The sequence below is a fragment of the Mixophyes fleayi genome, chromosome 12 (assembly GCF_038048845.1).
Source record: "Mixophyes fleayi isolate aMixFle1 chromosome 12, aMixFle1.hap1, whole genome shotgun sequence".
In the NCBI taxonomy this organism is placed as follows: domain Eukaryota; kingdom Metazoa; phylum Chordata; class Amphibia; order Anura; family Limnodynastidae; genus Mixophyes; species Mixophyes fleayi.
The window spans coordinates 62667429-62683057 of record NC_134413.1 but is presented as its reverse complement, the minus strand read 5'-3'; the positions used below and the strand labels follow the sequence as shown (position 1 = coordinate 62683057).

The 15629-nt window shown below is 37.7% G+C and overlaps 1 protein-coding gene across 1 annotated transcript in view; it reads right to left on the bottom strand.

Annotated features, from left to right (window-relative positions):
• LOC142108296 (vomeronasal type-2 receptor 26-like) overlaps positions 1-15629 on the bottom strand; it is a 117281-nt gene that overhangs the window by 89651 nt on the left and 12001 nt on the right. Inside the window, exon 2 of the mRNA XM_075191933.1 lies at positions 572-796. Coding sequence (XP_075048034.1) covers positions 572-796 — 225 coding nt within the window. The remainder of the gene's footprint in view (positions 1-571; positions 797-15629) is intronic.

Here is a 15629-nt window from a genome sequence, read left to right as displayed (position 1 = left end):
GGATTCCAGCAAATGTATTGACATAAAAGACTCTCTGAAATGCCCTCATTAATCACTTTTTTAGAAAAATGTCTTTCTCCTATCTTCTGAAGTACAATGGGATATTTGTAATAATTTGTGAATAAAATAAAAAAACAATACAAAGCAACTTGCTCACTAAGAGCAGCCAGCATTCAATAATTGTGACTATGAACAAGCTCAACAGTCTGCCAATTGCAAGTGGTCCCACACTTCCTATTTAGTAGAAGCCCATCCAGGCTGTAAAGATTTTGTGCTGGTTATGAATTTTAAGGGGGACAGGTCAATCAATTGTATTCTCAAGGTAATTGAGACATGACAGTTTGAGAAATGTACATGATGCAATTTGTTTCCTTAAAGCCCCATGGAGCATTACATGTATGGCAGCGTGACATGTTAGGCTTTTCTTTTAATGATTGCTACAGATGTCACTTGGCAACCATTTTGGAAATGGAGGCTGATGGCATAAATGACAGTGGGTTCATGAATACATGAATAAGGGAAAGCAAAACATTCACAACGTTTGCTTTTCATTTAGTATCTGAAATCCCACCTTGTTGAAAGCAATGTTCCATCTTATAAGGTTTTCATCAATTACTAGATTAGGTGTTGCATGTTTCTGTTCAAATCTTCCAACTTTCACACCATCTAATCTCATGTTAGGATATACAATCCAGTTTAAAATATCAAACGTTGAATTCATGTCTCCTTTTTCATCAAAATAAACCTCATTTCCGGCATTGTTTAGGAAATGAACATACTTCAAAGTCTTATGAATCTGAGGAAATTAATGAAAACATGAATGAATGATTAACAGAACTTTGTTATTAGATTTGAGTATTTTATACATATGTTTCAGAAATTCCACTAGAAATATCTTAAAATGTAGTTTTTTCTAAAATTCATTACAGATATGTCTAGCTTCACATTAGATACAATATATATTTTACCTCATTTGATGATCTAAACAAGCAAGTGCTGAACAAATAGTCAAATGCATGAATGAATGATAAAAGCAATACTGGAAGTAGGTCAGATGTTTTGGAGATCTCCAATTAATCACAACTGTGTCATATTAATTGTCTGACATACTTATAAATAATTAGATAAATCTATAACAATCCATCTTGTTGAAGGCAACAGATCCCATAAGCAGAACGGAGTATGTTAGTAAACAGGTTTTTTTGCTATTCATTTTGTGGTGCTATACAAATAAATGATGATAATAATAATAATAAACTACATTTTTATTTTGGAGAGGAGGGGACTATACTGCCTCTATTTCTAGATTAGAGGTTACATTGATTAATGAACTGAACATGCTTTACCAGTGAGCCTCAATTTTGTCTTTGATCTATGGCCCATTTTATAAATAGAAGATGAAAAACTAAAGATTTTTGCCCACATTTCTTTATGTTTTTATATCACTTTTTTACATTAAACTTTCAATTGCCATATCCTAATGATAACTGTTAATGTTAGAGTACACACAGCCCAGAATTCCCCTATATAATTGTATACACAAAGCACATAAATAGTTTTTATGATTTTATGAACCTGTTTGCATTATGCGCAACATTTATCATTTAGTATCGTGAATCTTAGCGCACATATATATTGTTTTACCAAACGTGAACAATTGACTTTTTGAATATTTTTTTTTACTATATATATATATATATATATATATATATATATATATATATATATATATTGTATTGTTATATTGACCATTTCCTGATTTTTAACATGTTTGACCACAAAGGAGGCTACACTCTATAGGGAATCAAATATACCCTATAGGACATTTCTTATACATAGGCATGAAACACATAGAAACTTATAAGGGAATACAATGAACTATACTATAAATTAGAGATGAGCGATTTAGATTAGTTCAAATCAGACAAAATCCAACATTGGGGATACTAGTGAAACTGAGTCGTGGTTCGGTTTCACCCATCAAACTCGACTCACAAAAATGTGGCAAAACAACATTTACGGGAATTTGGTATTACAAAACTCTCGCGAGTTTTGGATCGCCATATTTGTCTATATTGTCCTTCCTGATTTTCTGAAGTGCCATCTAAGAAAAGACAGCGTGTAGGGAGGAGGTTAGCTGCGGTGCTCTGCTCAGAAAATAGCTTTCATGGTGAACCAGGGACATAGAAAGGCAATAGAATCCTGTCATTATTATAAAACAGTTCTGTAGAGAATAGTCAGCTATGAGAAATTAGAATGTAGAAATCATTTAAATAATGTGTATTGTGCCTTTAAGATTGCTTCAAATATAATATATAAGTCTTAAGAAAAGTAATGGGTATGTTCCAGTAGATGTGTGGAACATATTAAATAGTAGATAAGAGAAGCACTGGTAAGAAATAATTTATGTTAGATAACATTCTAAATATTACTGTTTTGAAATTTACTTTGCAAGGCTAAAATCATGACAGATTTTTTGCCCCAATTATTTTAGACATAAGACGTCAGGTGTTATATATTTTTGCATACTAATAAAAGTTTCTGAGGGCTATAAGAATGTGTAATCTTGATTGTAATAAACAGAACATTTTCTATGCACACAAGAGATGGTGTTGTGTTCTCTCTGTTCTCTAATCGATCAATCGATTGCTGATTGCATGCATGAAATAAGAATTCCTTTTGGTATGTATAGCTCGTTTTTAATACACTGATAGCATACAATGGAACTGACATTTCTTTGGAGGATCCTGAAACCGAGATGGTCAGCATCCAGTGACCCACGGAATGACCGCTTGATCAGAGAGGGACACAGATGCATAAATCCACATTGTGAGTAGTTTTTGCTCTGCCACTGTATCTTTCTGCAGTCCTGGCTGGTCTGTGTTTTGCTGTGCCTCAAACATATAAGCCAATCAGAGGAAACTTTTAATTTGTTTTGTTGAAGGTATATTTTGCATATTATTTGTTGTTCTTGGAAAATGTAATGGTCAAGGTTTAATGTCACTATATTGAAACCCATAAGGTACACAATTTGATAAGAAATTTGATTCTTTGGGACCCAGCTACGGGTTCAGGTTGTATTAATTGTTGTTTCAAGTTATAAGGTATTTTGACTAGGTCATAAGGTATTTTGACCATGGGTAGTAGCAATAGTACATAATCTGATGTCCCAGGAATGCCTATGGACATAATGGAATATATCCATGGCAAGGATAATTGTGTAGGAATGGGTGAATTGTTTAAGAAGTTTGATTTGTCCAAAGATGGTAGTTTTGATCCAATTATGAAACATTAGATCACGCATGCGGCCCAGCACGCCTCTAAATGTGGCCCAGAAGGAGTTTTGGTTGTGACAAGGGGGCAGCGCTGTTAATGGAAAAAAAAAATCCTGCAAAAAAAAACAAGAAAATACTTACCTTGCGGTCACGTCAGCTGGTACTCCGGCTCCCTCCCTTGTCTCCTCCTCCGTGCGGTGCTCGCAGTGAATGTCGGGCGTGATGTGATCACGCCCAACATCCATTGCGGAGCGCAGCATAGAAGAGTCACCCGCGCGAGACGAACAATCAGCAGCACAGAATTGGAGAAAAGAAGAGGACAGGAGAACAAGCCGATTAAAAGGTAAATTAAGGGGATTTTTTTTTTTTTTATTTCAAGGGACGCTGACAAGTGAATAAAAGTCACCTGGTCCTGGAGCATCATGGACCTTATCTCCCTGCTACATACTTCTACTTGTAATACTAATGGGGCATTATATATTATTCTCTTTGGCCCATTATAAGTTGTTATCCCTTAACTAACAGCGGTGTAATTAGCAAAACAGGTCACAATTTGGGGTCACAGTGGTGTATATGTCAGGTACCGCAGGCCTGGTCAGGGCACCCTGATATACAATGCCTGGCTTAAATGCACTTTATTGATATTGCATCGAAACAATACAAAAATTGATTATAGTATAATAACTAGAGAGGATTTTTTGAACAGGGCGATTGAAAGGTAAGTATAGGGGGATTTGAAAAAAAAGTGATATATATATATATATATCACTTTTTTTCCTCATATATATATATATATATATATATATATATATATATATGTTAACTATGTTTTCTATGGTTTTTTGGATGATCAGCTATCGCTATTGTATCTTATGTGCGGCCCAAACCAACTCGTCGTCTTCCAGTGTGGCCCAGGGAAGCTAAAAGGTTGAACACCCCTGCATCAGATGATAGAGAGTATGTTAAGATATATTGATAAACATAACTTAAGAGAAAAATGTGAAACGTGGCTGGAAACCAAGGAGAAATTGATTTATGAACATGAATGTGCAGAGATGGCAGATGTAAGGGAAGAAATTGACATGTGTGGATGGAGGAACAAGAGTGTTGCAAGTGTTAATGTGACAAGAACAAAAAAGATATTGAGACCAAACCCCAAGAGAATGCTTGAGGTGGCACAGGGAAGTTAAGGGATTTGGAAAGTCAAAACATATGTGGAGATGTAAATGTGAGGCAGGACTGAATAATTGGAGAGAGACCCTTTAGGTCATCCAGATTGATTTTATGCAACTATCAATGAGTAGAAGGTTGCAATATGTTTCGGATTGTGTGAGTCCCCAGCCACAACAAACATAAGTAAATGGTACAAAAAGTTACGTGAAATAGACTCCTCTGAATATGACCATTGTGTTTTAGATAAAAGTTTTAAGACTTTATGAGCTATAATCCGTGCTCCTGCATTCACACTTCTGGATGATAACAAGCCATTTACACTCTCCCCTGAGCAGGATCAAATGTTTAACCGATTGAAAGCTGATGTATTCTCATCGCCCGCTCTGGCTTTGTCAGATTATAACAAGTTGTTTAATCTGTTTTGTCATGAAACACAGAGACATGTCCAGGGAGGGCTCACACAAGCACATGGAGGGAAAGCAAGACCCTTAGCATATTACTCTATGCAGATAAACCCTGTATACATGGCGGCACCAACATGTGTTAAATCAGTAGTGACAGCTCCACTACTGATGAAGAAAAAAACAGCCCACATGGTGTTAGGACATGAACTTGTTATACAGGTTCCACATTCAGTGACAGAAATTCTCATCCAGGCACAGACAAAACACTTGTCCCCAGCCAGGTTCACTAAATATGAGGTGGCTTTGCTTACCCCCTCCAATGTCAAAATAAAGAGGTGTACAACTTTAAATCCAACATAATTATTCAACAGAGAGGAAAGAATGTGTGCATATTGACACAGGAGCAGCGATTGATGAGACACATGGTGAAAGTGACAGACAGTCACAGCAGCAGCAAGACACAGAAAGTACATAACCTTTTTCTTTTCTTCGTACATGATTGCATTGAAAGAATGCGATTAGAAAGTGCTGCTATACCTGACATAGCTGAAATCCGTATACCAAATGCTGATTTAGAATTGTTTATAGATAGTTCCCGATCTTATGTTGATGGCACACCATACACAGGGTGTGTAGAACTGTTTGCTGTTCTCCAACTGCCTAAGCAACTAACGGTGATAAAGGTAAAGGCACACACTCGAGAGCAGACCTCAGAAGCCAAAGGTAATGCCCTAGCAGATGCCGCTGCAAAGCAAGCTGCTGTAATGCCACTGAACCCTGTGAGCATAAATGTTGTGGCCCTACCCCCTATTCCAGACTTAGAGAATAATTTCATAAAGTTTCAAGAACAAGCCCCAAATGTTGAAAAAACAGGCCTGAAAAAGGCTGGGGGCAGAGGAACAAGGGAATTAATGCTATTGTTTGCCAAAAGCACTGTACCCAGTGATGGCACAAGCCCTACATTGAAAGGTCCATGTGTCCAAAGGCACCACAGCAAAGGACATGGTAAGAACTGCGTGGCTCCTGGATTTGCATAACTTGCACAAGCATATGTATCTGGATGTGTGATATGTGCTTTACACAATCCTGGTAAAACAATAAAAGTCCCACCCAAAAGTACCCCACAGACTCTGTGCCCTTTCCAAAGGCTGCATATTGACTTCATACAGTTGTCAAAAGTAGCTGACTATGAGTATGTCTTCGTGTGCATTGACCTATTTTGTCACTGAGTGGAGGTGTGGCCTTGTAGAACAGCAAACACTAAAAGAATGGCAAAGAAAGAAATGTCAGAAGTAGTATGTCGATATGGGTTTCCAGAAGTGATTGAGAGTGACAGAGGTACCCATTTCATGGGTAAGGAACTACAGCATGTTCTAGAAGAAGTGAATATCACGTCAGCACTACACACCCCCAGAGTAGTGGGCAGGTAGAAAGGCTAAATAGAACTTTAAAATTGAAAATGCAGAAGCTACTGACAGAAAAAGGAAACAATTGACTAACATCCACCACAAGTTGTTCTCTTCCATTACAGATCCAGACCAGGATCCCAACACTCAACGGTTGGAACCAGGAAATTAGGTTGTTATAAAGAAACATGTTAGAGAATCTCTTGAACCCAGGTTCAAAGCACCATACCAGATCTTATTGACGACTCCCATGGCAGTGAAGGTGCAAGAAAGAGACACCTAGATACACGCTTCACACTACAAGATCTTCAGACAAGGGGAGTCTGAGTAAAATGTATAAGTACAAGATACTGAAAGGTCTAAGGGACACCAGAGAGTGGTGTTCAATGATATTAATGGGAGTTATATTGATTGCAAGTTATTTTCTTTTGTTGTGGGCTGTAGGTGCTTATCAGTCTACAAAAGAAAGCCAGGTCTGGAAGAACCAGACTCATACCAATAGTAGTGTAGAGATCATTATAAAAAATGAGAAAAATTCTAATATGAACATTCAACTCAAACATATACTATAAATAAAGGAGCAACCCATGAATTTAGGAGTTTACCCCAAAACAGAAATAAATTTGTGAGTATTGTGGACACCATCCTGAAGAAAGGTGTATCAGATGGTGCCAGAGCTCCACTGACAAAGAGCACAACACATTATTACAATTACAAAAGACAATAGGTTAATATTGGACTACCTGACAGCTCAGTCGGGAGGGTACTGCTTGACCCTAAACACTCAATTTGGAGCTCAGTGTTGCAGCTTTTTCATCAATGACACAGATGACCCAGAGAAAATAATTTATGAACACTTACAAGGAATAAGAGACATGAAATATAAATTTTCAAAGGAGCACAATGGAGATGCTTATCTAGAAGGATAATTTTCATGCCTGAACTCAGCCATGGGTATAGGAGGATGGATATCGGGTCTGATACATTTTGCACTTCAAGAACTCTTAACAATCCTTATTGTGTGTGTGTGTGTGTGTGTGTGTATGTGTATATATATATATATATATATATATAATAAAACGGATGATGTGACTCATCAACAAGTGTATTAAAGCTAAGTGTTTCTCTTCCGCTATCACATCTGTCTTAAGCGCTGTGCGGAACACTCCATCTGATGAATGTGACTTTGTGGAACTCTCAGTACTACTGCCATCTGTGATCAGAGCACAAACCAAGAGCCCTTTCCTTGGAGTCCGCATGCTCGTTACTGAAGATCATCCTTATGCAGATATACAGCACAATGGACAATCCCTCCTATTGTGAAATAAGTAACATATAGCACTTGACGAGTGCACTGTGTAGTTTCTACCTTCCTTTCCTCTTTCCTTCCCCATGAAATCCATAGTTAGGGTGAGATTATATTTGGTATGGCCACTAGGCTTGAATAAATCTACAAGATGCCATTATATAAAACCTCTAGGTAATTATATTATGAAGTAGGATCTAAACAGGATCCAAATAGGACTACAGGCACTGTATAGTTTAGAGGTTCTAGATTAAATTTTATTCAAAAGAGGGGACTGAGAAATTAGAATATAGTATTCCTTTAATAATGTGTCTTGTGCCTTTATGATTACTTCAAATATAATGTATAAGACTTAAGAAAAATAAGTATGAGGCAATATTACAGGAGATGTGTGAAACATATTAAAAAGTAGATAAGAGAAGTGCTGGTAAGAAATAATATATTTTAGATAACATTTTAATTGGCAGTGTTTTGAAATTTACTTTGCAAGGCTAAAATCATGACAGATTTTTTGCCCCAATTATTTTAGACATATGATGCCAGGGGGTAAATGTATCAAGTTGAAAGTTTTTCACTGGAGATGTTGCCTATAGCAACCAATCAGATTCTAGCTGTTATTTTGTAGAATCTACTAAATATATGATAGCTAGAATCTAATTGGTTTTTCAAACCCGCCGGAAAACTCTCAGCTTGATACATTTACCCCCAGATCTTTTTGCATGGTAGAAAATGTTTCTGAGACCGTTTTTATACACACAAGAGATGGTGCTGTGTTCTCTATGTTCTCTAATTGATCAATTGATCAATCAATGCGTGCATGAAATAAGAATTCCTTTTTTTCTGTATAGCTCGGCTTCAATCCACGTATAGCATACATTGGAATTGACATTTCTTTGTAGGATCCTAAAACTGATATGGTCAGCGTCCAGTTACCCACGGAATGACAGCTGGATCAGTACAATAGTTTGCTGATACAAACTATTGTACAAAACACAGGAAATATACAAATAGATCAAAATTTCTGCGCTGCGTACCTCTATAACTGGAATCTATACAGCTGAGAAAATAACAATATGATAGAGTAAAAAAATAGTACTTAAATTCATTGATGTGGATCCATACAGATTCTTCTTATTAGATCTCAAAATAAGAGAAAAGAAATCCTAGTATAATCTTGTATGGTTAAAACACTCTCTATACAATCAAACTGGAGTAAAACATCCACAAAAATAACAGAACAAAGTGACCCAAAGTAAAACCTTCACCAGTCTGGTGTGTGTTCAGGATCTGTATCAAATAGATAAGTTGTGATGGCACTTCACCAGGTGTAACAGATAAATCCTCATATGATGACGAAAGCTCCCTTTAGTGGAGTCTACTTAAAGACTGCTTTCTTTGGTATTTGCACATCACAATATACTTTGTCCTTTCGATTTCACAGCCAAAAGCAATATAGTAAAGATAAAAAGAGGGATATCTCTAAGGTAGTAAGTAAAAACGTTTAATACACAAGACACATAGCATAGGTACTCCTACCAGATGTAAGTAGACGATCAGCATATAATTAAAGTCCGTGGATAAATGGTGAAAGTCCTAGCAGATGGTAAGTACAAATGGTTGGGAGTCTTTTCAATAAAATGACACATAAAGCACCAACGCGTTTCGATCCACAGCTCTCGGATCTTTCTCAAGGTGACGTGTCAGGTATTCAAGTACATCCTTATATAGTCATATCCGATCACATGATCGGATCCAAAACAAATATAAAAACACTTCTAATGCAACACTATATTGCGGACAAAGTGATACAAAAAATTTGTCCCCGCAACAGGTGGAGAATATCAATATTGAGTTCATACATACACTAAAAATAATATCAAATACAAAAGTTAAAACCTCGGTTCTATTTGGACCGCATTAATATGTATAATGAGCGCCTCCCATTAGGGGCGGTCCTCCAATTGGAATCATAACGTGTATCTATATGAAAGCATTGTGGACAAACGGGACAAAAATAAACATAAGTCCTTTTGTGGGCGATCATCGAAATAATATCATAATATTTTTTTCAAGCATAATATCTGTAATAAAACCTACAAGATAGAATCATTTATTACCTGCAACCCGTGTAATGTCATCTATCTTATAGAATTTCATGTATTAACCAATAGCTCCATCTTCTCTTATATTTGTTTATATAATTGTGTTTTTAGTACTCATAGGGGATTGTGTGCCGTAAGTTGAAGGGCTGCATTTGGTTAGATTGTGCAGACAGACCCTATATATTGGATTGTTTTGGTGAAGGTTTTACTTTGGGACACTTTGTTCTGTTATTTTTGTGGGTGTTTTACTCCGATTGTATAGAGAGTGTTTTAACCATACAGGATTATACTATGATTTCTTTTCTCTTATGTTGAGATCTAATAAGAAGAATCTGTATGGATCCACATCAATGAATTTAAGTATTATTTTTTTACTCTATCATATTGTTATTCTCTCTGTATAGATACCATTTATAAAGATATCGCATCCCAGAAATATTGATTTATTATAACTTTGGGTAGGTGGAAGTCGAAGTGTTCTTAAAGGTATATTCGGCAATCTATAGCACCTTAGGCTTACTTTGTTGCTCATTGCAAGGCTGACCTATGGCATGCATTGTTTGTCTTGTTGAAAGGAAGCACAGAGGGATTTGCTATTTTTTTTCTCTGGGGGCCTGATTGGCTGGTGGTTTTACCTCTGTATGGGTCACCCTGCATTCGCGAAGCTGGGTTTGTGCTTTCTATCCTTTTCTATGTGTATTGTGATGGTTGTTGTTTAAGGTATATGTCAATCCATGTCAATGACATGGGCCAGCAGTTCACCTTATTTGGTCAGGCATCATCAAGAGAATTAATTGAAGGGAAGCTGATAAACCGGCTAGTATTGTATACGATGCGAAAATTAGCAGGGCAGTTAAGATATAATTTCATTGAAGTAGAGGGTGAAATTTATCAGTGATCCGACAATTAAGGCCCGTTTACCGTAGTTCATTAGACCAGATAAGGTGCATTGGTCGAAGATGGGGATATCTTATTTGGTGCATCAGATTTTTGTTTTCTTGTTTGGCTTTGAGAGTTCAGTTTTGGTGGCGGGCTTAGGTTCCTGGGGTTTGGAACCTAGCTGTGGGGGAAAGCAGCCCAATCAGTGGCCATTAGGACACATTTAAATGGTGTGTTAGGCAGTCTCCGCTAAAGGAATTGGCCAATTAGTGAGAATAACCCTTTGGGGTTATGGGGCTCTGCTTAGGCAGGCAGGCCTCAGCTAAATGACCCAAATGGGGTAGATTGGCCTCTAACACCTAGAAGTGTCAGGAATTGGCCCGAAGTAACATAAATGCTGAGGTTGCACAGAGAGAGAAAAATATTGAGTATAGCAAGAGTTAAATTAGCATGTTGGAAGTGGCCGAGGTTCAGCCAATCAGTGGTGAGCAGTAGGGAGAGGCAATCCCTGGGGAAACGTTATTAGGTCAGGAAATATAGTTAACTTCCTCTTGCTCGTCTGGAAAGTTCCCTGCCCACCCAGTCCCTCTTTGTTGTGTTTGTCTTAGGGACATGTGTTTGTCATGTCCGTCGATCTAATTTTACTTTCTAAGGGGTTTTAGTTGGCAGAAAGCAGCCCAATCAGTGGCCATTATGACACATTCGAGATGCGTGTTAGGCAATCTCCCCTAAAGAGATTGGGCAATTAGTGAGAATAACCCTTTGGGGTTATGGGGCTCCGCTTAGGCGGGCGGGCCTCAGCTAAGGAGCCAAATGGAGTAGATTGGCATCGAATGCCTAGAAGTGTCCCAATAATTCAGTCAGATTTTAAACCTTATGGCTGTGGCCTGGGCTGATTGGTCTGCTTATATTTCCCATCTTTTTTCAATAATTTTATCTTTCAACAAATTCCTGACCTTTCATTTTGCCAAAACAAGTCTCTGTGTCATTGTTTATAGTGGTAAATTAACTCTTGTAGATGAGATTATAAGAAGGGAAAAAAGTCAACCGATAAGAGGATTAGTGAAAAATGTTTGTTATAATAAAAACACCAAGTAAAAAATCAGAACGTGTCTACTATAATCTGTAAACAAAGTTCAATATCGCTGTAAATAAAGATAGCCAACTACTACGTTGGATATGGTGCAGTATTGGATCTGAACTAGCACCTGCTAAAATATAAAAACACAGTCCATAGGAATCCTTAGTCATATAATTCCAGCAGCCAACACATGCGTTAAAGTCAATAACTATTGATAAGAATAACCACAAGATGGTAACTAAAAGTCATTTAATAGATTCCCGTTATTAATTAGTGGATTATAATAAATGCCTGTGTGCAAGCCTCCAGTGGTAATGGTAATCCACAGACAAACTTAGTAGTGGAAAAGTATCTGTGAAATGTTCAGCCGTGGTTGGATAAAATACTTATGGTAAATTTGGTACTCAATTCACACAGCATCCTAATCTATTTCCAGGCTTCTCTGGTCTTCAAAAGATTTTAACGTTCAACACACTAAAAGCCGTGATGATTGAGCCCTTCGGACAAACTCACCATCAGTTCCCACTTTACTGCTTGATGTCCCTTGTATGGCCTGTAGTTGGTAAGTGGCTAGGTGTGAATGTGTTATTGGCCTGGAAGCTGGAGTCAAATTGTGAATATGTTGCTGTGGATGAACCACTGTTTGTTGGACTTGCTAGAAATGAGCTGACATGCTCCGTAGGTAAACTGCACGTCACAAATAGCTTGTTAATATTGGTAAGGTTGCCAGCCTTCCAAGTAACAAGGTGCTTGAATTGTAGATCGCATTAACTTATGCAAATTGAAACATCCATGAATCTGCTAATGTATTTCATTACAAAGTAACTTAATCAAAGGGAAAATGAAAATACCTTAGTACTCTTTCAAGTTTCATTTATACAGGTTTACTAATCAATCAAGAAGGTTAATAAAATGAATCAGCTGGCGTTCAAGAGGATCTCAGAAAACTGAAGTTTAAAAAAGAAGTGAACCCTGCTGGCAAAAAGAAACCTAACATACTTGTGTATAAGTAATAAAAGTTTAAATAAATACTACTCTACACAATATTGTTTATATATATATATATATATATATATATATAATCAAACCAATACCCTATAAACCTCTCTACATCAAATAAGATAAAAGAAAATGAAAAAAACACAATAAATAGGACTGTATGGGGACGGTGTTTTAAATAAACCTCAAAAGTATTGCAAATGATAGAAATATAAAAAAAAATATGAAAATGAAAATAAAAATAGAAATAAAAAAATAATAAGAATAAGAATTTTTTTTTAAATAATAATAAAAAAGTCTCCAGTCTCCAGTGCCATTGCTCACACAGAAACAGGAGGGGTAGCAGTGTTCTTGTCACTCTCTAGTATCCAGTGCCATTGCTCTGTGCCATTGCTCACACACAAAACAGGGTGTGAGGACACTGGGATTGGAACCAAAGCTCACTAGATACATGGTCCTCTAGGTTCACAGGTCACATATGTAAGGAGACAGGAAATAATTAATAATCCCTTTTTTTAAAACTACACACTTAGTAAAATACAATAGTGCTCCCCAAGGAAAAACTTGTTCTCCCACCAAATATATCAAGTGTCAGAAAATCACCAGTGCAAGTAAAAACTCCACAACAAAGTCCCTAGCAGGTTACCTCCAAGCACAGAGTCCTAGCAGGCCCAAACTCCTGGTAATAAAATCCACAGCTGACAATCTAAGTGGGCCAGGGTTTCTGATCTGTAAGGTGGGTCGGTGTATCTTGCTGGTCCCAGCCGCTCAGCCAACTCTCCACCAACTTGGTGGGACCATGGGTATTAGTCTCCCTACTGATGTAGGCTCACCAAATTCCACAGAATCTGCAAGTGTCTCCCGATGGAGTGGTAACAGAATTAGTCCTAGAGATACACTGTTCGATCTTTGTCAAGAAGCTCCTGCTTCAAGCATTCCTTTCTAGCCCTGAGAGAATACGGTTACTCTCAATCTACACTGTCATCATCCTCACCCTCATCAGTGTGTACACCATTCACATACAATATTAATTCAAACCCGCTTGAATACACCATTACAGAAGTCTCTGTACTTCGATGAAATTACCGGTAAAGGTCTTCCTAGTGGAATTTGTAGTTCATTTTAGAGCAGAGCTGTCACAATTTGTGGGCAATTCTTTTAGATCCGACTAGATGTCAAAAATTTGTGCTGACTCATCTGCATCACCACTGGGTCTCTAAGGACTTCATTCCTAGCATCAGCTGCTTGAGAAACTGAAGGAGGAGACGTTGTCGTATCATGTACCACTTCAGCTGTCAACTTGTTCACCAGGAGCTCATTGCATCTCTTGAGATCTGGGTCAGCTGGAAAGAAAAAGAAGACATAGCTCTTAAACCTAGGATCAAGCACAATCGCCAAAATGTAGTGATCCGATTTCAAGATGTTGTTAACTCTTGAATCTTGGCAAAGCAAATAAGGTACTTGATTTATAAGTCCAACATACTTAGTGGAATTGCTTTGTTTCATCTCTTCAATTTCCCAAGCTGCTTTTCCACAAGTCTAATTAGGGGAGTCATTTGACACAAGCTGTCAGTTTCTGAACTCACTTCACAGATGACTATTTCAAATGGTTTCAGCACCTTGCACAACACGGAATGTATACTCCACTGCGCTGGACTAAAGTACATTCCCCCTCCTTTCCCAATGTCATGGCTTGTTGAGTAGGCAAGGATGGCTTTTCGTTGTTCCTCTAACCTCTGAAGCATATAAAGGTGGAATTCCACTTTACCACTTCTTGCTTCAGTTGGTGGCAGGGCAAATTCAATTTTTCTTGCAGCTGCTGCAAACTCCTACATGCTGTTGTCGAATTCTGAAAATGTCGCAAAATTATGGTATTATGGTATTATGTCCAGGCATGACAATGGCTTTCTTCTTATCACTAGCAAGAACTGCTTCCACTGGTGCCTGACTTGCCACTGTAGAATTCATTGACAGGATTGTTGGCTTAGCTTCCTTAAGTCCATTGGTACCTTGTTTCGTGGGGGCCCAAACAACACAAGCACTTCAGCCGCAATAGTGCCATTTCTTGTAGATGAAGTGCTTGGTTTGTTAAAGTGTGCATGTCCTTTTTAACATATGCTCAAGGACAATTGCATCTTGCACTGTTTTACATTTTGTCCTTGGTCTATCAGCTTGTGTAACAGGCGACAATTCAGATATAAACAGTATTATTAGATATCCAATTCACATGGTGGACAGTATGATTAGGTAGTCTATTCAAATGTGGACAGCATTATTACAGGGCTTGGGATACAGTAAAGGACAGGTCTAGTCACAGGTATAGGTCTAGGGATAGGGATAGGGACAGGGTTAGGGACAAGTCTAGGGATAGGGACAAGGACAGAGTCAGGGACAGGTCTAAAAATAGGGATAGGGTTAGATTTAGGGATACTACTGTCTACATTTCAATTGTCCTAAAAATACTGTCAATGTCATTATATTTTCGACTTTATAATTTTGTCTAGTCTGCTGCCCATCAATCATATTATGTCAATCCAACATAAGGGGGGGTGGGGTGGGGGTTACTAAGAATAATTCCATCTTGCACCACTTTTCTTTTCTGCCACTGTTGTGTGGCAATGTTTCCTTGATGGACCATACACTGCCGTGTGTTTGTGTCATTGCTCTGTCGCTTAGCAATCAGAAAACTCGCTGAAATATTTGGCCTAAACTGAATGAAAATAATATTGTGACCTGTGAGTTGGTCAAATTTTACTGGAAATGAATGTTATGGAGGTTAATAATAATGTAGGAACAAAACAAGAGCCACATTATGTGATTTAAGCATTTTTTAGCATTTATTGCAAAAAATACAGATCCAAAACTAAAACACGGGGGTCAGTGAGCATCCCTACAGACATCCATTGACCATGTTAATGGGCCACCTACATGCAGGGTCTTTCATCTCCAAAACATTGCAGGATTGAAATAAAGACAACACCCTGGTAGATCATGTAAAATCAGC